This window comes from Protopterus annectens, chromosome 4.part0 (assembly GCF_019279795.1).
Source record: "Protopterus annectens isolate FY-2018-M chromosome 4.part0, PAN1.0, whole genome shotgun sequence".
In the NCBI taxonomy this organism is placed as follows: Eukaryota; Metazoa; Chordata; order Ceratodontiformes; family Protopteridae; genus Protopterus; species Protopterus annectens.
In genome coordinates, this window is record NC_056733.1 from 882353424 (window position 1) to 882379877 (window position 26454).

The 26454-nt window shown below is 44.6% G+C and overlaps 1 protein-coding gene across 4 annotated transcripts in view; it reads left to right on the plus strand.

The window, feature by feature from the left end:
• Nucleotides 1-26454, plus strand: part of CABIN1 (calcineurin binding protein 1) — a 4301447-nt gene that overhangs the window by 705302 nt on the left and 3569691 nt on the right. For all 4 annotated transcript variants that reach the window (XM_044068841.1, XM_044068840.1, XM_044068839.1 and 1 more), the window contains one exon: nt 7383-7666. In XM_044068841.1, the coding sequence (XP_043924776.1) occupies nt 7383-7666 (284 nt within the window). The remainder of the gene's footprint in view (nt 1-7382; nt 7667-26454) is intronic.

Sequence of the window (26454 nt, forward strand, 5' to 3'; positions counted from 1 at the left end):
GAGGGACCCGGAGTAGCTGCGCAACCCACAGCTACAGAGGGTGTCTTCAGACCTGCTCAGTTATGCATTAAACCCTCAGCTAAGTCTAAGCCTCCTTTAAAATCAAAGAAACAAATACAGCATTCTCCAGGACAGGCCTCCATGCCTAAGAAACAAATGCTCAAAATGGCCGAAGACCTAATCACTCTGATCAGGGGGTCCCATCCCCCTCCTGATAAAAGGCCTAGACAGGATACAGACTATGACTCATCCGACCAGGTGTCCATCTCTTCTGATTCATCCTCAGATGTAGGATACTCTTTACCCCCTTATGAGGATTCTGATGCTGAGGAATCTATTCCATCAGCCTCACCGCCTGAGGACTACTCCTTTGGGGAAACCCTACATACCATGAGGGAGCATTTCCACTGGGAATGCCAGGATTACTCAGAATCCAAGAAGAGGCTCAGAGACTTCCTTTTATTACCTCAACACAGACCCCTTGCTATTCCGCCAGTGTTAGATATTGTGGATGATGTGTATTCTGAATCCAGCTTAAATCCTGATTCCTTACCTCCAGCCCCTGTTAAACCTGCCAGATACTACAGAGTCTCTGACTCGCATAAATTTCTGTTTAAAGCCCTGTAGCTGACCCTGAAACTATTTCTCTGGGACCTAAAGGAGATAAGGCCTCATCAGCCAAGAATCCAGTTCCCTCTGACAGAGATTCCAGAGCATTAGACAGATGGGGAAAGAAAGTATGTACGTCTGCATCTTTAGCAATGAGAGCCTTAAATTGCCAGTTTCACATGCTAAAATATCAGCAATTTTAATTGTCTCAGTTAAAACAAAAAAATGCTTCCAGAATCAGATCCTGATAATTTTAAAGAAATGCAGGATTTATTGCATGCAGCTGAACAAATGGGAAAGCATAGTTTGCAATGTGGTTTTGATTCTCTAGAGGCCTCCTGCAGAGCTGCAGTTACAGGCTCTGTCATTAGAAGACATGCTTGGTTAAAAGAACATACGTTACCAGATCATGTTAAAGCAAAATTACTGGATGCACCTTTGCAGCAGGATGTGTTATTTGGAGTTAAGGCAGAAGAGGTATTAAAGAAAATGGAGGATAAGGAAAAATCTATGCAAACGGTGAAGGATTTCTTACAGGTTCAGCCTCCTAGATTTAGCAGAAACTGGCCAACTAAAAATTGGTTCTTTCCAATTACAGACAGACCTCAAAGGGGAAGATACAGACGTCCAAGAGGTAGAGGTCAAACACAAGGTCCTTACAGGCCTCGACAATGGGTTGCATCAGGCCAGAAAGAAAGGGAAGACAGGCCCCAACCATATAAAAAGCAGCTCCAATGACTTCCCACTACAGCTACCAAACAAATCCTTCTTGGCAGCCCCCTTGGGAGGAAAACTGGCACTCTTTTACCACAATTGGCAAATGATCACCAAAGACAAATGGGTTCTCAACATTGTATTTCAAGGTTACAGGCTCCACATTCACACTCTGCCAAGGTTAAAAGGAATGCCAAATCTGCCACCAAATCAATGGGCAGAGGCTCAAAAACAAATTACAGCACTCATGGATATGAGAGCTATTCAAAAGGTACCATCACAGGAGCAAGGACAAGGATTTTACTCAAGACTCTTTCTGGTACCCAGAAAGGACAAAGCCTGGAGGCCCATTCTGGATCTTTCATCTCTAAACACTTACCTGGATGTTCCGAAATTCAAAATGTTGACATTACAGCAGCTTCTTCCCATGCTGGGCAAGAAAGCTTGGCTCGTGACTTTGGACCTCAAAGAGGCATACCTGCTGCAGAAGATACCTCAGATTCATAGCTGGTTCAATGCACTACCAATTCTCTGCACTGCTCTTTGGCTTATCTACTGCACCCAGGGTCTTCACAAAGTGCCTGGCACCAGTAATTGCATTTTGCAGACAGAAAGGAATTCAAATTTATCCGTACCTGGATGACTGCCTGATTCAAGCAGAGAGCAAGGACATTCTTTTAAAGCATCTGGCGTTTGTAAAAAAGTTATTAAGTTGCCTGGGGTACACAGTAAACAAAAAGAAATCAAAACTATTGCCCTCATAAGAGATTATATTCCTGGGTGCCAGCTTGAACACAGCGGCCCAGATGGCTTATCTCACGTCAGACAAACAAGGACCCACCTCCTTGCAAGAAAAATTCTGCAGGCCTTGGGTTACATGGCATCCTGCATACTACTGATTCCATATGCCAGTCTGCATATGAAGAAACTACAATGGTACCTAAAGAATGTATGGTCTCAACACTGTCAAAGTTTGGAAACAGTTATACCACTAATCCCTTGCCTTCAACAGGAGTTTGTGGTGGGCTCAAGCTTGTCACCTCAACAAGGGGCAGCCTTTTACACAACCCACAGCCAGGCAAACACTGACAACAGATGCATCGGATTACGCCTGAGGAGCACACATGGCAGGCAAATGTATTCAGGGCACGTGGCCCGCAGAACAAAGGCATCTTCACATCAATCAAAAAGAGATGCTAGCTGTACAAAATGCACTTATAGCTTCAAGGACCTGCTGCATCCAGGACAACTATTACTAAAGACAGACAACACCACAGTTATGTGGTGCATAAACAAGCAAGGGGGCACTCACTCCTACCCCCTATGCAGACAAGCTATGACCTTGTGGAACACAGCTATAAACCTTCAAGTTCATCTGCAAGCATAATTCCTGCCAGGGGAGAAAAACACACTGGCAGACGACTTGAGCAGAAACATCATGGATCCCCACGAATAGGGGTTGAATCCACAAATATTCAGAATGATAACACAGAAATGGTGGGGACCGGACATAGATCTGTTTGCATCCCCAATAAAACTGCCAGCTACAAAAATTCTGCACAAGGAGTTACCATCCACAAGCATGGAAAGTGGATGCCCTCTCATTCAGCTGGGAGAACCTACAAGTATACGCTTTCCCACCACTACCTCTCCTGCCAAAGGTACTCATAAAAGCCAGGCAGGAAGAGCCAAAGATGATCCTGATTGCACCAGACTGGCCACGCCAGCACTGGTACCCAATTTTAAGGAGCTTAGCACAAGAACCACCCTGGATTTTGCCTCAAATCCCACATCTGCTGACTCAGCACAACAAACAAATACTACACAGCCAGCTAAAGACCTTAAACCTAGCTGCATGAAAGATTCCTTAGTCAAGCAAGCAATGCCTCTAACCAAAGCTGTTATGGATGTCATTCTGGAGGCCAGAAGGCCTAGTACCAGGAAAGCCTATTTGGATAAATGGAAGATATTATGTGCCTGGAACGAAGCTCACAGCCTTGACCCTCTTGTCCAAAACATTCCTCAGATACTACAATACTTAACTGAGATGCTGGACAAAGGCCTCTCCTTCTCATCCATCAAGAGCCATGCCTCTGCCATCTCTGCTCATTACAACACGGATCCACCAATTTTCTCTAATCCTCTGTTAAAACAGTACCTCAGAGGGGCTAAAAACTTAAGACCGCCCCGTAGAGCACCTACTCCAACTTTGGACCTCAACTTTGTTTTGGAGAAGCTAACTTTACCTCCTTTTGAGCCAGCCAACACAGCAGAATTAAAATATATCTCTTGGAAAACTGCTCTGCTCCTGGCAATAACATCAGCATGGAGAGTTTCAGAATTACAGGCACTAATGGCAGTGGAACCTTTCCTCATTTTCCACCAGGACAGGGTGTCTTTAAGAACTAACCCTACTTTTATGCCAAAGGTGATATCCAGTGTGGCTCTAAACCAAACTATTCACCTGCCAACTTTTTATCCTAAACCACGGAATAAAGGGCAGAGACTACTGCACTCTTTGGACATTCACAGGCAGTTACGCTTCTACTTGGACAAAACCATAGCTTTCAGAAAATCTGAGCAATTATTGGTAGCATATGCTGCAGGAGCACAGGGAAAATCCATTTCAAAACAGTCTATTTCAAAATGGATAGGACATTGTATACGTTTCTGCTACACATACCATGGAAAACCTGTACCTAGCAGCATTAGATCTCACTCCACTAGGGCAACAGCCACTTCAGCTGCCTACCTCAGGGGAGTACCTACCAAGGATATTTTGGAAGCAGCAACTTGGAGTTCTGTACATACCTTCACCAAGCATTACCATGTGTCTCTATACTCTAAATCCAGAGCTGGATTCGCCACTGCAGTGCTGCAGGGCCTTATAGCCAGCCCTAATGCCTTATAGAACCAGCCACCCTTCCTCAGCTTTGGGATTCAATCCAAGTGTAATGACTGCAGCAGTGTAGCACGATGAACATAGTACAGTTTTGTACCTACCATAAATGTAGATCGAGTGTATACACTGCTGCAGTCCAGGTTACCCTCCCTCCTTCCCCTCTTACTGGCTGGTACGTACCTATGTCTTCTACCCTTGCTACCTATGGGGGGTATTTGCTGGTAGCTGTAAGTTGTTTTTTTGCTTTTCTTATGTAGGTTTTATTAGCAATTGGAATTGCCTACCTATTTAGAGGCACCTGACATCTGGGGCAAGAAAAACTGAAGAAAATGGCGTCGGCTGCATCTTATATACCCCTGTCGCACTGACATCAGGGAGGCGATAGCAACCGACGCCGGACCAATACTTTGGAACTCAGGCCGACTGGGGAACCGCCTGACAGCAGGATAACCCAAGTGTAATGACTGCAGCAGTGTATACACTCGCGGGTCCCCTTCTAAAGACCGAACCGCCGATCCCCCGACGCAGAAATCACCGACGCCAGATAACCGACAGTGCATTATACCGACAGGGTGATTCGCCAACAGCGGAAAGACCGACAAGGGTAATGTGTGATCGCGACCCGGTAAGTGTGCGACAGTGACGAGGTAGGAGTGGTCAGGTAAGTGAGTTAGGGTTAGGGTGCAGGTAGGTGAAGTGTGCGTTAGTGTTGGAGCTTGGGTAGGGTGGGTAAATGAGTTAGGGTTAGGGTGCAGGTAGGTGAAGTGTGCGATAGTGTCGGACCTTAGGGTTAGGGTTTGGGTCAGGGCTAGTGTGTATGCTATGTAGTGTAGTGTGTTGTTTACGTTCCGTGTGTCGGTGTTATGGTGTTCGTGTTTCGTCGGGTTTGTGTGTTGTCGGTTTTCTGGCATCGGTGATTTCTGTGTCGGGGAATCGTTGGTTCGGTCTTTAGAAGTAGACCCACACTCGAACATCTACATTTATGGTGGGTACAAAACTGTACTGTATTTGGGCCGTCTGAGGGCTACCCTTGGCAGGATAACCCAAGTGTGATGACTGTAACAGTGAATACACTGGAGCATCTACATTTATGGTAAGTGTACACAACTCTACTTTATGTGGCCAGACTGAATAAATCCTCCAAGTTAATTAGCTGTTGGAGGCCCTAGGAATGACCATTTTCAAGTGTAGCTGCTGTGAAACAGAGTGAATGTGTGTGGTTCTTAGCGAATTGCAAGCAGTGAAAAGCTCTGACTACTGACTACATGACCTTTTTTGGCATCATTTATTAATTGAATAAAAATAACTGTTTCTTGAATTCTAAGCATTATACAAGTTCAGATGTTGAGTGAGTATATATAGTGGGAAGATCTTCATAAAAGTCTCTGAGCAGCCATTATAGTGAGTAATGAAGTGATACTTAATTGTAGTCTCTCAAAATTTGTAGGAGTGTTTTCAAAATAAAGTAAGTTGTTCCATATTTTGACCTTTTCGAGACTAGATTTAGTAATGTATACATGGTAAGAAATGTGCAGAAGCGTACATGTGGGGGGCAGTAAGTTGTGCTTGGTATTTGTGTGGGGGGTGGCATGAAACTCTGTTTACCCCATCACTGTGAATGATCTGATATGTAGTGCACAAGATGCATGCATTTTTGCAGATGGTAATTTACACATCTTTGTCCTGTTTAGAAGGTAAGGTGTTGTCAGTAGAGGATCTGGCATGGCTGATCAGGAGAGAGGAAGCTAAAATTGTTGGGGCAGAAAAATCAAATTGAGATGTACAAAAGCAGGACGATGAGCAATTTTTGCACTTGAAGACAGTCCTGTACAATGCAGTAAAGATGGTCAGGGAGTGGGAAAAGGCACTGTGGTCCTACAGAAAGTGAAGTACTGTTGCATCACTGTTGACATCATTCTGCACCACCTTGTGTAGAGCTTTATATTGTCTTCTGGAACAGGTATATTTAGAGTGGTATCGATGAGAGGATTGGAGAGTCGTGTGGACATCAAAATGATGCAGGAACTACACCAAATACCATATAGAAAATGAATGGAAAATCTCCACTTGCCTCATTAAGGTGGTGGAGTGGGGTGATTCAGATATTGGAGTGTAATGCCGAGGGGATTAAACAGCATAAGTATGAGAATAAGTGTGCGACAGGGAATGCGACGTGGAATGAATTGGGGGGGTTGCTGCAGACTTGCAATAGAAATGTAGCATGTGCTATGAAGTGGATATGCATCTACAGTAAGGCTTTATGGCCCTTGCACTATTGGAAAAAAAATGTTGCAAACCACCTTGTGTGGGATGGATAGTGATTATGCAGATTAAGTAAGTGTAATGGAACTTGCTTGACACTGCCTAGTGTTCTGTCAAAAAGTGTTCCACCAAGAAAAGTATGAGTGCTGGGTACAAAGATTGCAAAGGCAGGATGAGGAAGTTGTGGGTGGGCTGTATCCCATAATGGTCAACTTTTCTTGTGGGATACTGGGTGGTGTTTTCCTTAGAGGGGCGTACTTATGCAGGATGGAATCAAGTCCTGATGGCAGTGTCTGTTTTAGTGTTTGTAAATGTAGGTTGTCCTGAAGTACGTCTTAGTCTTGTCAGTAGGCACTCGAACCATCTGACTCCATGTTTGAGGCAGACTGCACTGATAATATCTGCTAGTGTTGAAGTGGCTTTGAAAAATGCAGTCCCCATTTCTGTTATGTCCAGCCAACCTGCAGGGGAACAGCATTTTACATGGTCTCCAGATTGGCATCGCTGTATTTTATTTGATAGCTTTTCTGGGTTTTACTTCGAGCCATAAAGGAAAGAGGTGCCCTGTGAGTGCTCACACAACAAAGGGAGGTCTTGTGAGCCTTCTGTCAAAGAAGACCAGTCTTCTGTGGTTGTCTGTCTTCTCTTTACAGGTTAGACCCTATGTTACCTATGTCTCACTTGAATTGTGGTGCTTCTGTTACTGACAAATACTTCTTATTTGGCTCTTTACAGGTAGACGTTGTTTTTCCTAAATTGACCAAGTCCCTGTGTTTACTTACCTGTATCAGCATTCTGTCAAGCTCTTTCATGAAATATGAGGTTGTGCTTTAATAGAAATGTCTACAGAAACATGTGACTTACTTAAAATAATTCTCGGTCTCTTACTCCACAGCTGGAAATGTTTGGGAGAAAGCTTGCTGGCCATGTACCAATACCAAACGACGTGCGAGCCCCCACAACCTAGCCTGGGGAAAAGGATTGACCTGTCAGAGTACAAAGACCCAGCCACAGCATTACTCACAGTTCCTGTGTCCACTCCTGTCAGTGTTATCCAGGCAAATCCTGTTGTTGTTAACCCAGTGTCTGTTGTGACAGAACCAGCCTCTACAATCACTATGGTGCCTCTGGGTCTCTCTGTCCAGCACCAGAACATACTAGAAGCTGTTACAGTGACAGGTTAGTAAGTGTAAAGTACATCTTGCTGCTGTCGGCTTAATTTTAAGTTGTTTGAGAGTGGTATGGTGTAACCATTTTCTTTAATGAGTATTGTCTTTATAGCTTGTCTGGCACCCTTGGTGCCATATTAATGGAAACTGTGAGGAATGCCATGCATTGTGCTTCTTAATAATCCTTAGAGCTTTACAAGCACAAGTGATGTTATTTGTGGACTAGCAACCAGCAGTCCAGTAATCTGTTTTTCTGTGAATGCCTGTAGTAATAAAGCATGCATGGAATGGTGGCAGGGTGTGTTGCTGGTAGCTGCACAAAAGGGGTGCTGTTGAAATGGCAGAGGTGCAATACGATCTGCATAATGTATTCAAACAGTTTTTTTTTTTTTTTTTTAATGACATATGTCACCAAAGACATTAGATACTATTTCATGCCATTTATTTAAACTGTTAATGGGGCAAAGTAACATGTTTCTTAACCTTATTTTTTATGCTTTACACAGATATGCTTCCTGCCTGTGCAGTTCTGCATCAGCACTTGAATAATTTCTTGAAAATGTGCTCTTTGGAGCCTTTTTTTCACAGTACAGCAGGGACTTGTACTTGCTAACTATGGAAGGCAGAATGTCATCAGCAGGCTTGAGTTAAATGGTGCTAAGTGATCTGCTGAAAATTCAGTCCCTATTTGGCACACTGTAGCTCACTTCCTTCTTGGTAAGATTCCTGAATGTAGTACATGTGGGGAGGCTGTAGTGTGTGATACTAGGCAGTGGGCAGATGAGAAGTGTAGACCTATTTGCATAGTTGCAGTGGAATTTGAAAGATTCCTAGCAAACAGGTGATACTGGCTTCCTTGCTATGAAGTTGTAGATTATTACAGTGATACTTGCCTTGTAATGAATTCTGAGTTTGAAACATTAACATTAGTCTTGTCATGGAGCAAAGCAGTAGGTGCAGAGGACTTGTATTATGTTCGGGTCTGTGTTGGTACTCCTGTTCCCTGCAACTACAGTGGATATAAAAAGTGTACACACCCCTGTTAAAATGTCAGGATGTTCATCGTGTTACACTGCTGCAGTCCTTACACTTGGGTTATCCTGCCGTCAGGCGGTTCCCCAGTCGGCCTGAGTTCCAAAGTCTTGGTCCGGCGTCGGTTGATGTCGCCTCCTCCCTGACGTCAGTGCGGGTATATAAGATGCAGTCGACACCATTTTCTCCAGTCTTTCTTGCTGCGCGGTGCCTGAAGCAAAAGCAGTTCGCAAGTGCCAGTCGGCCGTCTCCTGAGATTTTCATTCCGAATCCAGAACCAAAGTCTTCTACAAAGCGAAGTACCCTGTTGGGGAAACGTTTTCTTGCCTCAGACCGATGTCAGTAAAAGTTAATTGTATTTCTTGTGGGAAGCAAATAACTCATAAGGATTTCCATTCCTATTGTATCCCATGCCTAGGCCCAGACCACGACATCACTGGTTGTTGGTTTTGTGCTAGGTTTAACAAGCGCACTATTAAACGTCCTTTTGATTTTGCCTGACATTATTTTGGTAGAAAATTCAATTATACCATGCCGTCGGAACTTCGACGACCGGAATACACAAAAAACACAGACAAGGATAGGCATCCGAGGCCCAAAACTGACGACTAAGCCTCTTCTAGGCCAGTCGTCGGTTCTCCAGTTTTCAGCGAGGCGCCTTTGCAGCCCCTGACTACCGCTTCTGTAGAACCACAAGCCGCCTCTGACTCACATGTAGAGATGACTGGGCCTTCGGACGCACAAGTTATTCAGCCTACCGAGACTAACCTTTTAGAGGGATCCAGAGTAGCTGAGCAACCCATAGCTTCAGAGGGTGTCTTCAGACCTACTCAGTTAAACATTAAACCCTTAGCTAAGTTTAAGCCTCCTTTAAAATCAAAGAAACAAATACAGCATTCTCCAGGGCAGGCCCCCATGCCTAGCCTAAGAAACAAATGCTCAAAATGGCCGAAGACCTAATCACTCTGATCTGGGGGTCACATACCCCTCCTGATAAAAGGTCTAGACAGGATGCAGACTATGATTCATCTGACCAGGTGTCCATCTCTTCTGATTCGTCCTCAGACCTAGGATACTCTTTACCCCCTTATGAGGATTCTGATGCTGAGGAATCAATTCCATCGGCCTCACCGCCTGAGGACTACATCTTTGGGGAAATTCTACATACCATGAGGGAGCATTTCCACTGTGAAGGCCAGGATTATTCAGAATCCAAGAAAAGGCTCAGAGACTTCCTTTTTTTACCTCAACACCAGACCCCTTGCTATTCTGCCAGTGTTAGATATTGTGGATGATGTGTATACTGAATCCAGCTTAAATCCTGACTCCTTACCTCCAGGCCCTGTTAAACCTGACAGATACTACAAAGTCCCTGACTCACATAAATTTCTATATAAAAGCCCTGCAGTTGACCCTGAAACTATTTCTCAGGGACCCAAAGGAGTTAAGGCCTCATCAGCCAAGAATCCAGTTCCCAATGACAGAGATTCCAGAGCATTAGACAGATGGGGAAAGAAAGTATATACGTCTGCAACTTTAGCAATGAGAGCCTTAAATTGCCAGTTTCAAATGCTAAAATATCAGCAATTTTTACCGTCTCAGTTAAAACAAAAAATGCTTCCAGAATCATCTCCTCCTAATTTTAAAGAAATGCAGGATTTATTGCATGCAGCTGAACAAGTGGGAAAGCATACTTTGCAATGTGGTATTGATTCTCTAGAGGCCTCCTGCAGAGCAGCAGTTACAGGCTCTGTCATTAGAAGACATGCTTGGTTAAAAGAACATAATGCTACCAGATCATGTTAAAGCAAAATTATTGGATCCACCTTTGCAGCAGGATGTGTTATTTGGAGTTAAGGCAGAAGAGGTATTAAAGAAAATGGATAAGGCAAAATCTATGCAAACGGTGAAGGATTTCTTACAGGTTCAGCCTCCTAGATTTAGCAGAAACTGGCCAACTAAGAATTGGTCCTATCAGTTACAGACAGACCTCAAAGGGGAAGATACAGACGTCCAAGAGGTAGAGGTCAAACACAAGGTCCTTACAGGCCTCGACAATGGGTTGGATCAGGCCAGAAAGAAGGGGAAGACGGGCCCCAATCATATAAAAAGCAGCTCCAATGACTTCCCACTACAGCTGCCAAACAAATCCCTTTTGGCAGCCCCCTTTGGCACTCTTCTACAACAATTGGCAAATGATCACCAAAGACAAATGGGTTCTCAACATTGTATTTCAAGGTTACAGGTTCCACTTTCACACTCTGCCAAGGTTAAAAGGAAAGCGAAATCTGCCACCAAATCAATGGATAGAGTGTCAAAGGCAAATTACAGCACTCATGGACATGAGAGCTGTTCATGCGGTACTGATACAGGAGCAAGGACAAGGATTTTACTTGAGACTCTTTCTGGGTTCCCAGAAAGGGCAAAGCCTGGAGGCCCATTCTGGATCTTTCATCTCTAAACACTTACCTGGATGTTCCGAAATTCAAAATGTTGACACTACAGCAGCTTCTTCCCATGCTGGGCAAGAAAGCTTGGCTCGTGACTTTAGACCTCAAGGAGGCATACCTGCATGTCCCTGTCAGACAAAACTGCAGAAGATACCTCAGATTCATAGCTGGTTCAATGCACTTTCAATTCTCTGCACTGCCCTTTGGCTTATCTGCTGTGCCCAGGGTCTTCACAAAGTGCCTGGCACCAGTAATTGCATTTTGCAGACAGAAAGAAATTCAAATTTATCCATACCTGGATGACTGCCTGATTCAAGCAGAGAGCAAGGACATTCTTCTAAAGCATCTGGCGTTTGTAAAAAAGTTATTAAGTTGCCTGGGGTACACAGTAATCGAAAAGAAATCAAAACTAGTGCCCTCACAAGAGATTATATTCCTGGGTGCCAGCTTGAACACAACGGCCCAGATGGCTTATCTCATGCCAGACAAGCAAGGACAACTGACTCACTACTTTCAATTGATGGCAACAGACGCAACTCCCTGCAAGAAAAATTCTGCAGGCCTTGGGTTACATGGCTTCCTGCATACTACTAATTCCATATGCCAGACTGCATATGAAGAAACTACAATGGTACCTAAAGAATGTATGGTCTCAACAGTGTCAAAGTTTGGAAACGGTTATACCACTAATACCTTGCCTTCAACAGGAGTTTCAGTGGTGGGCTCTAGCTTGTCAAGAAGGGACAGCCTTTTACACAACCCACAGCCAGGCAAACACTGACAGCAGATTCATCGGAGTACGCCTGGGGAGCACACATGGCAGGCAAATGTATGCAGGGCACGTGGCTCGCAGAACAAAGGCATCTTCACATCAATCAAAAAGAGATGCTAGCTGTACAAAATGCCCTTATAGCTTTCAAGGACCTGCTGCATCCAGGACAGCTACTGCTAAAGACAGACAACACCACAGTTATGTGGTACATAAACAAGCAAGGGGGCACTCACTCCTACCCCCTATGCTGACAAGCTATGACCTTGTGGAACAATAAACCTTCAAGTTCATCCGCAAGCACAATTTTTTTGCCAGGAGAGAAAAACACACTGGCAGACTACTTAAGCAGAAACATCATGGATCTACACGAATGGGAATTGAATCCACAAATATTCAGAATAACACAGAAATGATGGAGCCCAGACATAGATCTGTTTGCATCCCCAATAAACTGCCAGCTACAAAAATTCTGCACAAGGAGTTGCCATCCACAAGCATGGAAAGTGGATGCCTTCTCATTCAGCTGGGAGAACCTACAAGTATACGCTTTCCCACCACTACCTCTCCTGCCAAAGGTACTCGAAGAGCCAAAGATGATCCTGATTGCACCAGACTGGCCACGCCAGCACTGGTACCCAATCTTAAGGAGCTTAGCACAAGAACCACCCTGGATTTTGCCTCAAATCCCACATCTGCTGACTCAGCACAACAATCAAATACTACACAGCCAGCTAAAGACCTTAAACCTAGCTGCATGGAAGATTCCTTAGTCAAGCAAACAATGCCTCTCTCCAAGGCTGTTATGGATGTCATTCTGGAGACCAGAAGGCCTAGTACCAGGAAAGCCTATTTGGGTAAATGGAAGAGATTCTGTGCCTTGAACCAAGCTCACGATCTTGACCCTCTTGTCCCAAACATTCCTCAGATACTACAATACTTAACTGAGATGCTGGACAAAGGCCTCTCCTTCTCATCCATCAAGATCCACGCCTCTGCCATCTCTGCTTCTTACAACACAGATCCACCAATTTTCTGTAATCCTGTGTTAAAACAGTACCTCAGAGGGGCTAAAAACATAAGACCGCCCCGTAGAGCACCTACTCCAACTTGGGACCTCAACTTTGTTTTGGAAAAACTAACTTTACCTCCTTTTGAGCCAGCTAGCACAGCAGAATTAAAATATATCTCTTGGAAAACTGTTCTTCATCTGGCAATAACATCAGCACAAAGAATTTCAGAATTACAGGCACTAATGGCAGTGGAACCTTTCCTCATTTTCCACCAGGACAGCGTGTCTTTAAGAACTAACCCTACGTTTATGCCAAAGGTGGTATCCAGTGTGGCTCTAAACCAAACTACTCACCTGCCAACTTTTTATCCTAAACTATGGAATAAAGGGCAGAGACTACTGCACTCTTTGGACATTCACAGGCAGTTACGCTTCTACTTGGACAAAACCAAAGCTTTCAGAAAATCTGAGCATATGCAGCAGGAGCACAGGGAAAAGCCATTTCAAAACAGACTGTCTTAAAATGGATAGGACATTGTATACGTTTCTGCTACACATACCATGGAAAACCTGTACCTAGCAGCATTAGATCTCACTCCACCAGGGCAACAACCACTTCAACTGCCTACCTCAGCGGAGTACCTACCAAGGATATTTTGGAAGCAGCAACTTGGAGTTCTGCACATACCTTCACCAAGCATTACCATCTGCCTCTATACTCTAAATCCAGAGCTGGCTTCGCCACTGCAATGCTGCAGGGCCTTATAGCCACCCCTAATGCTTTATAGAACCAGCCACCCTACCTCAGCTTTGGGATTCTACCCAAGTGTAATGACTGCAGCAGTGTAACACGATGAACATAGTATAGTTTTGTACCTACCATAAATGTAGATGTTTGAGTGTATATACTGCTGCAGTCCAGGTTACCCTCCTTCCCCTCTTACTGGCTGGTACGTATCTATGTCTTCTACCCTTTACTACCTGTGGGGAGTATTTGCTGGTAGCTGTAAGTTGTTTTTTGCTTTTCTTATGTATGTTTTATTAGCAATTGGAATTGCCTACCTATTTAGAGGCACCTGACATCTGGGGCAAGAAAAACTGAGGAAAATGGCGTCGGCTGCACCTTATATACCCCTGTCGCACTGACGTCAGGGAGGAGGTGACAGCAACTGACGCCGGACCAAGACTTTGGAACTCAGGCCAACTGGGGAACCGCCTGATGGCAGGATAACCCAAGTATAATGACTGCAGCAGTGTATACACTTGAACATCTACATTTATGGTAGGTACAAAACTGTACTTTTTGTGATATAAAAATAATGAAACCATAATAAATCATTTCAAAACGTTTCCCACCTTTAATGCGACCTATAACCTGTACAATTCAATTGAAAAACAAATCTGATAGGGAAAAAAATAAAAAATGTACAATAAGCTGGTAGCATAAGTGTGCACACCCTTAAACTAATACTTTGTTGAAGCACCTTTTGATTTAATTACAGCATTCAGTCTTCTAGGGTACACACCTGCCATCAACTAAAGAGACTCTAATTAACCCCAAATAAAGTTCAGCTGTCTTAGTAGGATTTTCCTGACATTTACTCAGTTGCCTGCTACAGCAAAAGCCATGGTTTGCAGAGAGCTTACAAAGCATCAAAGGGATCTCATATCAGTCAGAAGGGTACAAAAAAATTTCCACAGCATTGGATATACCATGAAACACAGTAAAGACAGTCATCAAAAAGTGGAGAAAATATGCAACATCAGTGACGTTGCAAAGAACTGGACGTCCCTCCTAAATTGATGAAAAGGCAAGATGAAAAGTGGTCAGAGAGGCTGCCAAGAGACCTAAAGCAACACTGAAGGAGCTGCAGGATATTTCTGGCAAGTACTGGTTGTGTACTACATGTGCCAACAATCTCCCGTACTCTCCATATCTCTGAACTGTGGAGTAGGGTTGCAAGACGGAAGCCTTTTCTTACACAGAAGAACATCCAGGCCGTTTAAAATTTGCAAAACAATGCATCAAGATTCCCAAAGGGATGTGGAAAAATGTGTTATGGTTTAATGAGATCAAGGTTGAACATTTTGGCCACAATTCCAAAAGTTTTTTTTGTCACAAAAATAACAGTTCGCATCACCAAAAGAACACCATCCCCACGGTGAAGCATGATGGTGGCAGTATCATGCTTTGTGTTTGCTTTTCTTCAGCTAGAACTGGGGCTTTAGTCAAGGTGGATGGAATTATGGACAGTTCCAAATACCAGTGATGTTTGACCCAAAACTTCATGTGTCTGCTAGAAAGCTGAAGATGGAGGAATTTCACTTTTCAACACGGCAATGACCCCCAAGCATACATTCCAATCAACAAAAGAAAGCTTCACCAAAAGAAAATTAAAGTATTGGAAGGGCCCAGCCAGAGCCCAGACCTAAATCCAATAGAAAATCTGTGGGGTGACCTGAAGAGAGCTGTGCACAAGAGATGCCCTCACAATCTGACAGATTTGGAGCACTTTTGCAAGGAAGAGTGGGCAAATATTGCCAAGTCAAGAATGTGCCATGCTGATAGACTCCTACCCAAGAAGACTAAATGATGTAACTACCCAAGAAGACTAAATGATGTAATTAAAGCAAAAGGTGCTTCAACAAAGTATTAGTTTCAGGGTGTGCACAGATGTTCATCGTGTTACATTGCTGCAGTCATTACACTTGGGTTATCCTGCCGTAAAGCGGTCCCGCAGTCGGCCAGAGTTCCAAAGTCTTGGTCCGGCGTCTGTTGCTGTTGCCTCCTCCCTGACGACAGTGCGACAGGGGTATATAAGATGCAGCCGACGCCATTTTCTTCAGTCTTTCTTGCCACGCGGTGCCCGAAGCAGAAGCAGTTCGCAAGTGCCGGTCGGCCGACTCCTGAGATTTTCATTTCAAATCCAGTACCGAAGTCTTCTAAAAAAGCTAAGTACCCCATTGGAGAAACTTTTTCTTGCCTCAGGCCGATGTCAGTAAAAGTTAATAACTGTATTTCGTGTGGGAAGCAAATACCTCATAAGGATTTCCACTCCTATTGTATTCCATGCCTAGGCCCTGACCACAACGTCACTGGTTGTCGGTTTTGTGCTAGGTTTAACAAGCGCACTATTAAACGTCGGTTTGATTTTGCCCGATATTATTTTGGTAGAAAATTCAATTATACCATGCAGTTGGAACTTCCGACGACCGCAATGCACAAAAAGGACAAGGACAGGCATCCGAGACCCAAAACTGACGACAAGGCCTCTTCTAGGCCGGTCGCCGGTTCTCTGGTTTTCAGCGGCGCCCTGCGGCCCCTGACGACCGCTTCCACAGAACCACAGACCGCCTCCGACTCCCACGTGGAGCTGGCTGGGCCTTCGGACGCACTAGGTTTTCAGCTTTCCGATCCTAACCCTACAGGGGGAACCAAAGTAGCTGAGCAAACCACAGCTACAGAGGGTGTATTCAGACCTACCCATTTAACTATTAAACCCTCTGCTAAGTCCAAACCCCCCTTAAAAGCAAAGAAAACAGCAACTGTCTCCTGGACAGGCTTCCATGCCTAAGAAACAAATGCTAAAAATAGCCGAGGACCTAATCACCCTGATCAGGGGTTCCCATCCCACTCCTGATAAAAGGCCCGGACAGGATGCAGACTATGAATCTTCTGACCAGGTGTCCATTTCCTCAGACTCTTCCTCGGACCTAAGATAGTCTTTACCCCTTATGAGGATTCTGATGCTGAGGAATCAATTCCATCAGCTTCTCCGCCATGAGGATTACTCCTTTGGGGAGACCTTGCATACCATGAGGGAACATTTCCATTGGGAAGGCCAGGATTACTCAGAATCCAAGAAAAGGCTCAGAGACTTTTCTTTATTGCCCCAACACAGACCCCTTGCTATCCCGCCAGTTTTAGATATTGTGGATGATGTGTACACTGAATCCAGTTTAAACCCTGACTCCTTACCCCCAGCCGCAGTTAAACCTGATAGATATTACAGAGTCCCTGACTCTCACAAATTTCTGTACAAAAGCCCTGTTGCTGACCCTGAAACTATTTCTCAGGGACCCAAAGGGATTAAGGCCTCATCAGCAAAAAACCCAGTTACCTCTGACAGAGATTCCAGAGCATTAGACAGATGGGGAAAGAAGGTATATACGTCTGCAACTTTAGCAATGAGAGCCTTGAATTGCCAGTTTCACATGCTAAAATATCAGCAATTTTTGATGTCTTAGTTGAAACAGAAGATGCTTCCATATTCAGATCCTCCTAACCTTAAAGAAATGCAGGATTTATTGCATGCAGCTGAACAAGTGGGAAAACATACTTTGCAATGTGGGTTTGATTCCTTAGAGGCCTCCTGTAGAGCAGCAGTTACAGGCTGTGTCATTAGAAGGTATGCTTGGTTAAAAGGACATACGTTACCAGATAATGTTAAGGTCAAATTATTGGATACACCTTTGCAACGGGATGTGCTGTTTGGAGTTAAGGCAGAGGAGGTATTAAAGAAGATGGAGGATAAGGCAAAATCTATGCAAACGGTGAAAGATTTCTTACAGGTTCAGTCTCCTCGTTTTAGCAGAAATTGGCCAACAAAGAATTGGTCCTTTCCAGTCACAGATAGACCTCAAAGGAGCAAATACAGACGTCCAAGGGGTAGAGGTCAGACACAAGGCCCTTACAGGCCTCAACAATGGAGTACACCAGGCCAGAAAGAAGGGGAAGACAGGCCTCAACCTTATAAAAAGCAGCCTCAATGACTTTCCACTGCAACTGCCAAACAGCTCTATCTTGGCAGCCCCCTTAGGAGAAAAACTGGCACTTTTCTATCACAACTGGCATTGCATCACCAAAGACAAATGGGTTCTCAACATTGTATCTCAAGGTTACAGGTTCCACTTTCACACTCTGCCAAGGCTAAAAGGAATGCCAAATCTGCCACCAAATCAATGGGCAGAGGCTCAAAAACAAATTACAGCACTCGTGGACATGAGAGCTATTCAAAAGGTACCACCACAGGAACAAGGACAAGGATTTTACTCAAGACTCTTTCTGGTTCCCAGAAAGGACAAAGTCTGGAGACCCATTCTGGACCTTTCTTCACTAAACACTTACCTGGATGTTCCGAAATTCAAGATGTTGACACTACAGCAGCTTCTTCCTATGCTGGGCAAGAAAGCTTGGCTTGTGACTTTGGACCTCAAAGAGGCATACCTGCATGTCCCTATCAAACAAAACTGTAGAAGATACCTCAGATTTCTAGCTGGTTCAATACACTATCAATTCTCTGCACTGCCCTTTGGCTTATCTACTGTGCCCAGGGTCTTCACAAAGTGCCTGGCACCAGTAATTGCATTTTGCAGGCAAAAAGGAATTCAAATTTATCCATACCTGGATGACTGCCTGATTCAAGCAGAGAGCAAGGACATTCTACTAAAGCATCTGGCGTACGTAAAAAAGTTAAGTTGCCTGGGGTACACAGTAAACGAAAAGAAATCAAAACTAGTGCCCTTACAACAGATAATATTCCTGGGTGCCAGCTTGAACACAACGGCCCAGATGGCTTATCGCACGCCAGACAAGCAAGGACAACTGACTCAATATTTTCATCTAATGGCAACAAAGACCCAACTCCCTGCAATAAAAATTCTGCAGACCTTGGGCTACATGGCATCTTGCATACTACTAATTCCATATGCCAGACTGCATATGAGGAAACTACAATGGTACCTAAAGAGCGTATGGTCTCAACACTGTCAAAGTTTGGAAACAGTTATACTACTAATTCCTTGCCTACAACAGGAGTTTCGATGGTGGGCACAAGCTTGTCACCTCAACAAGGGACAGCCTTTCACTCAACCCACAGCCAGGCAGACACTGACAACAGATGCATCGGATTATGCCTGGGGAGCACACACGGCAGGAAAATGTATCCAGGGCGAGTGGCCCACAAAGCAAAGACATCTCCACATCAATCAAAAAGAGATGCTAGCTGTACAAAATGCTATTATAGCTTTCAAGGACCTGCTGCATCCAGGACAACTACTACTAAAGACAGACAACACCACAGTTATGTGGTACATAAACAAGCAAGGGGGCACTCACTCCTATCCCCTATGCAGACAAGCCATGACCTTGTGGAACACAGCTCTAAACTACCAAGATGTCCTTCAAGGATGCATCTGCAGTCATAACAAATGGGTTGTCCTGTCGTCAGGCAGCCCTTCGGTCGGCCGGATTCCAAAGTCTGGGTCTGGCCTCTGCTGGTGTCGCACTTCACCCGACGTCATCTCTGCTGGTCTTCGGGTATAAAGGCATCAGCCGACGCCATTTTCCCCAGTCTTTCTTGCGTGGCGCCAAAGCAGAAGCTGTTCAAGTGCCAGTCGGTCAGATCCAGCGTTTACTACTACCGTATAATACTTCGAAGACTTCTAAAAAGCTAAGTACCCCGTTGGGGACTCTTTCTTGCCTCAGCCGATGTCAGAAAAAGTAAATAACTGTTTAACTTGTGGGAAACAAATACCTCATAAAGATTTCCACTCTTACTGCTTACCTTGTTTAGGCCCAGACCACGACGTAGCAGCCTGTTTAGCCTGTGCTTCCTTTAACCGACGAACGCTTAGGCGTCGGTCGGAGTTTGCTGAACAGTTTTTCGGCTCAGATTTTGCGTACATTATGCCGTCGGATCCTCCGACTTCTCAAATTGTTAAAAAGCGAAAGAAAAGACTGACACTCGCGGTCCGCGGTTTCGGCCGAAACCACGGTTAAGCAAACCGCAAGTGTCTCGGTTTCGACCGAAACCGAGCAAACGGGTCAATCTTCAGCCGAATCCATGACTACTACCGAGGCTCCTGCTGCCCTAGTTGAATCGGCCTCTGAAGTTTTGCCTACTAATGTGGTTCCTATAGAATTATCAGACACCATCCCTTTGGACGTCTGTACCCCAGCACGTGGTGCTGCTAGGCCTCCTGCAGCCATGTCTGTTAAGGCCTTTGCCAGGGCTAAAGCAGCCAAAACTGCTAAATCAGTGCCTGTTAAGCCCCCGTCACACAGGCCCAGTTCCAGTTCTCAAATGCTTACTCTGGCAGAGGATCTCATCGCTTTAATAAGGGGATCCCAATCTCACCCAGACAGGGCCTCTCAGCCTCCAGAAGAGACCTAGAGCAGAGCCCCCAGCGTCAGTGTCCTCAGATGATTCTTCTGATGATTCAGACATTACAGACCATCCAGAGGCTCCTTTTGTACTTATGAAGATTCCGATGCTGAAGAATCTATTCCATCTGCCTCTCCACCAGAGGAATTTTCCTTTGGGGAAACCTTACATGCCATGAGAGAACAATTCCAATGGCAGGGACAAGATTTCTCAGATTCAAGAAAAAGGCTTAGGACCTTTCTACACTTACCGCAACATAGGCCCTTAGCTATACCTCCAGTTCTGCCTGTTGTGGATGATGCATTTAATGATGTTTGCACTGCTCCTGATACTTTACCTCCAGCCCCTGCCAAACCAGACACTCATCACCACCTATACAAAGCCCCACTTGCAGATCCTGAGACTATCTCCCAGGGGCCTAAGGCAGTAGCCGACCTCAGCAAAAACCCTCTCCCTTCTGAAAGGGAATCCAGGTCCTTAGAGAGATGGGGTAAAAGTTTACACCTCTGCTACTCTTTCAGCTAGAGCTTTGAACTGTCAGTTTCATATGATCCAATACCAAGAGTTTATGCTTGATCAGTTAACTAAGAAACTGTCCTCTGATGACTCCTTAGATAAGAAATATGTTTTAGAAATGGTGAATAACATTCAGCAGGTTAGTAACCATTCTTTAAAATGTGGCTATGATGCACTGGAGGCTTCATTTAGATCAGCCATGACTGGCACAGTTATAAGAAGGCATGCATGGTTGAAAGAACAGGTCTTGCCGGATCATGTTAAAGCAAAGCTGTTAGATGCTCCTATGGATAAGGCCAGTCTATTTGGTTCTCCTGCTCAGCAAGTAATGAAGAAAATGGAAGAGAAGGCAAAATCTGTACAAACAGTTAAAGATTTCTTACAGGTTCAGCCCCCAAGGTTTAGCAGGAACTGGCCTTCCAAAAATTGGTCCTTTCTAGACTCCTCTAAATCTCAGAGAGGCAGGAATAGACGTTCCAGAGGCAGAAATCAATCCAGAGGAGGTGCCTACAGAGGCCAGTGGCAAGGCAATAACCAGCGAGGCACAGACACAACCACTGCCACTGCAACAGGACAATCACAGTGACTTGGCTCTGACACCGCCTACCAGGGAATAAATAGCAGCACCCTTAGGCGGAAAGTTAGCCTTATTTTCAAAAAATTGACACTGTATCACAAAAGACAAGTGGATTTTGCAGACCATAGACCAAGGCTACAGGTTTCACTTCCACACCTTACCAGTAAAAAGAGGAATGCCAAACCTACCTCCAAATCAGAAAACAGAAGCTCTAAAGCAGATAGCTCAATTAACAAAGATGAGAGCTGTGGAAAGAGTACCACCAACAGAACAGGGCAAAGGATTCTACTCCAGACACTTCCTAGTACCAAGAAAAGAGAAAAGTTGGAGACCTATTCTCGACCTGTCCGCATGTAAACGCATTCATCATTGTCCCAAAATTCAAAATGCTGACCCTACAGCAACTTCTTCCCATGCTGGGCAAGGAGTGTTGTCTGGTAACTCTAGATCTCAAGGAGGCATACCTGCACGTCCCCATACGACCAAATTGCAGAAGATACCTCAGATTTCTTGCAGGATCAGAGCATTATCAATTCTCAGCATTGCCCTTTGGCTTATCTACTGCGCCCAGAGTATTCACAAAATGCCTGGCATCAGTAATCGCTCATTGCAGGCTACAGGAATCCAAATTTATCCATACCTGGACGACTGCCTGATACAAGCGGACAACAAAAGCAAACTGACAAAAGACTTACAAAGAGTCATTTGCTTACTACAAGCCCTGGGATACACAGTCAATTTAAAAAAGTCAAGACTAATACCATCCCAAACAAAAAACATTCTTGGGTGCAGAATTGGACACAGTAAAACAAATGGCATTCCTAACTGCAGAAAAACAAGAACAACTCCCTCATTACTTCTTGGCATTAACAAAGCAGAACAAACTAACAGCAAGGAAAGTACTGCAGGCCTTGGACTTCATGGCATCATGCATAATCCTGGTCCCCCATGCCAGATTGCATATGAGAAAACTACAGTGGTACCTAAAGAATTTATGGTCTCAACACAGGCACAGCTTAGAAACCGAAATACCACTAATCCCATGCCTGAAACAAGAGTTCCTATGGTGGGCTCAAGCATGCCAGTCAAACCCAGGCTTGCCCTTCCACAACTTTCAAGCAAGCCAAACCATCACAACGGACGCCTCAGACCTAGGTTGGGGGGCCACATGCTGGACAAATGCATACAAGGATTATGGACCCCAGATCAACTGCACCTGCACATAAATCAAAAAGAAATGCTGGCAGTAAAACTAGCAATCCAGAATTTCAGACCATTCCTCAAAGAAGGCCATTTGATGATAAGGACAGACAATACCACAGTCATGTGGTACATCAACAAACAGGGAGGCACTCATTCATACCCCTATGCCGAATGACTCTGGACCTATGGAATATGGCTCTGAGCTACAACATTCAGTTACAGGCAATATTTGTACCAGAAAAGAAAACATCCTAGCAGACATGTTAAGCAGAACTACCTCGGATGCTCACGAATGGATGCTACACCGGACATCTTCAAGGCCATCACAGAAATGGGGAATGCCACAAATAGACCTATTCGCATCCCCACTCAATCACCAGCTCAAGAAATTCTGCACAAGGACATACCACCCACTTGCATGGAAGGTGGACTCTCTATCCTTCAGTTGGAAAGGCCTGACAGCATATGCATTCCCACCTCTTCCTTTGATGCACAAGATACTACTGAAAATCAAAGAGGAGCGTCCAAGGATAATTCTGATAGCTCCAAATTGGCCAAGACAACACTGGTATCCATTGCTGAGGAGCATGTCACGGGGGAGAACGTGGACACTACCCCTGATGCCTTTGATGTTAACTCAGAACGACTACAACATCATGCATCCAAATCTAAAAACTCTGCAACTAACTGCCTGGAACATTACATAACAGCAACTAACCCAGATTTATCCCAAAGGGTTAAAGACATTATCCTGAGGCCGCAGACCTTCTACAAGAAGGAACTATGCAGGAAATGGAAAAGGTTTGTCATTTGGAGCACTGAAAGAGGAAAAGATGTGTCAAAGATAGATATTGCCAACATCCTGGAGTATTTGGCAGAGCTTCTCCATACAGGCCTGTCCTATTCCTCCATCAAGATACATGCATCAGCTATTTCTGCAGAATACAGCTTCGATCCCCCTGTCTTCTCACATCCTCTACTCAGGCAGTTCCTCAGAGGAATCAAGAATGTAAACCTCCTAGGAAACCACCATTACCAGCATGGGACTTGAACTTTGTGCTAGAAAAATTGACACTCCCTCCATTCGAACCAGCAGCAACAGCAGATCTTCAACACCTATCCTGGAAAACCGCTTTCCTACTGGCAATTACTTCAGCAAGAAGGGTTTCGGAACTACAGGCCTTAATGGCAGTACAACCCTTCCTAATCTTCCATCAAGATAGAGTATCCATGAGAACTAATCCTACATTTATGCCTAAGGTGGTATCCAGAGTGTCTCTAAACCAGGCAATCCACCTACCTACATTCTTTCCCAATCCACAGAACAGGGGGGAAAGACTGCTGCATACCTTGGATGTACATAGACAGTTGCGCTACTACCTGGACAGAACCAAGGGCAATAGAAAAACTGACCAGCTTCTAGTGGCCTATGCAACAGGAAGGGAAGGAAAGCAATTTCCAAACAGACAATCTCCAAGTGGATAGGAAATTGCATCAGATTCTGTTACTCCTACCATGGAAAACCAATTCCACAGAACATAAGACCTCACTCTACAAGGGCTACAGCCACTACTACAGCTTTCTTAGAGGAGTGGCAACCAAGGACATTATTGAGGCTACTTGGACCTCCGTGCATACATTTGCCAAGCATTATAACTTACCTCTATACTCTAGATCCCGAGCAGGGTTTGCCACTGCTGTATTGCAAGGGATCCTAACTACACCATAATTCTTCTTCCTCCTCCCCTAGTTTGGCTATGGTATTCTACCCATTTGTTATGACTGCAGATGCATCCTTGAAGGACATAGTACAGTTTTGTACCTACCATAAATGTAGATGTCCGAACAGGATAGCATCTGCAGTCAGGATTACCCACCTCCTTCCCCTCTGTGGTATTCCTAGGGTATTTACCCTCCTAATAGCTAGCTGGGGATCTCTTATGGTGTATTTGTTTGTATATATGTACATACATGCGTATTTTTTGTGTTTGCCTACCTTTTTTTTGGAAACATTGGCATTTACCCAAAATTTAGTTTTCCAAGAGGGCAACTGACATCTGGGGCAAGAAACACTGAGGAAAATGGTGTCGGCTGATGCCTTTATACCCGAAGACCAGCAGAGATGACGTCGGGTGAAGTGCGACACCAGCTGAGGCCAGACCCAGACTTTGGAATCCGGCCGACCGAAGGGCTGCCTGACGACAGGACAACCCATTTGTTATGACTGCAGATGCTGTCCTGTTCGGACATCTACATTTATGGTAGGTACAAAACTGTACTTTCATCTGCAAGCACAATTCCCGCCAGGAGAGAAAAACACACTGGCAGACGACCTAAGCAGAAACATTATGGACCCACATGAATGGGAACTGAACCCACAAATATTCAGAATAACACAAAAATGGAGGCGCCCGGACATTATATCTGTTTGCTTCCTCAAAGAACTACCAATTACAGAAATTCTGCACAAGGAGCTACCATCCACAAGCATGGAAAGTGGATGCCCTCTCATTCAGGTGGAAAAAACTACAAGTATACGCTTTCCCTCCTTTACCTCTCCTTCCAAAGGTACTCATAAAAGCCAGGCAGGAAGAGCCAAAGATGATCCTGATTGCACCAGACTGGCCACGCCAGCACTGTTACCCAATCTTAAAGAACTTAGCACAAGAACAACCCTGGATTTTGCCTCAGATCCCACAGTTGCTGACACAGCACAACAATCAGATACTTCACAGCTAGCTAAAGACCTTAAATCTAGCTACATGGAAAATTCCTTAGTCAACCAAGCAATGCCTCTCTCCAAAGCTGTTATGGATGTCATTCTGGAGGCCAGAAGGCCTAGCACCAGGAAAGCATACTCAAACAAATGGAATAGATTCTGTGCTTGGAACCAAGTGCACAGCCTTGACCCTCTTGTCCCAGTCATTCCTCAGATACTGCAATACTTAACTGAGATGCTGGACAAGGGCCTCTCTTTTTCATCCATCAAGATCCACGCCTCAGCTATCTCTGCTCATTACAACACGGATCCACCATTTTTTTTCTAATCCTTTGCTCAAACAGTACCTCAGAGGGGCTAAAAGCATAGGACCGCCCCGTAGAGCACCTACACCAACTTGGGACCTCAACTTTGTTTTTGAAAATTAACTTTACCTCCTTTTGAGCCAGCTAACACAGCAGAATTAAAATACATTTCTTGGAAAACTGCTCTGCTACTGGCAAAAACATCAGCACGAAGAGTTTCAGAATTACAGGCACTAATGGCAGTGGAACCTTTCCTCATCTTCCACCAGGGCAGTGTGTCTTTAAGAACTAACCCTACATTTATGCCAAAGGTGATATCAAGTGTGGCTCTGAACCAAACTATTCACTTGCCAACTTTTTATCCAAAAGCACAGAACAAAGGGGAGAGACTAATACATTCTTTGGACATTCACAGAGAGTTACGCTTCTACTTGGACAAAACCAAAGCTTTCAGAAAATCTGAGCAACTATTGGTAGCATACGCTGAAGGAGCACAGGGAAAAGCCATTTCAAAGCAGGCTATTTCAAAATGAATAGGACACTGTATACGTTTCTGCTATACCCACCATGGGAAACCTGTACCTTGCAGCATTAGACCTCACTCCACCAGGCAACAGCCACTTCAACTGCCTACCTCAGAGGAGTACCTACCAAGGATATTTTGGAAGCAGCAACTTGGAGTTCTGTGCATACCTTCACCAAACATTACCATTTGTCTTTGTACTCCAAATCCAGAGCTGGCTTCGCCACTGCTGTACTGCAGGGCCTTATAGCCACCCCTAATGCCTTATAGATCCAGCCTCCCTACCTCAGCTTTGGGATTCCACCCAAGTGTATTGACTGCAGCAGTGTAACACGATGAACATAGTACAGTTTTGTACCTACCATAAATGTAGATGTTCGAGTGTAAACACTGCTGCAGTCCAGGTTACCCTCCCTCCTTCCCCTCTTGCTTTCTGGTGCTTACCTAGGTCATCTACCCTTTATTACCTATGGGGAGTATTTGCTGGTAACTAAAAATGGTTGTTTGCTTTTCTTTTGTATATTTT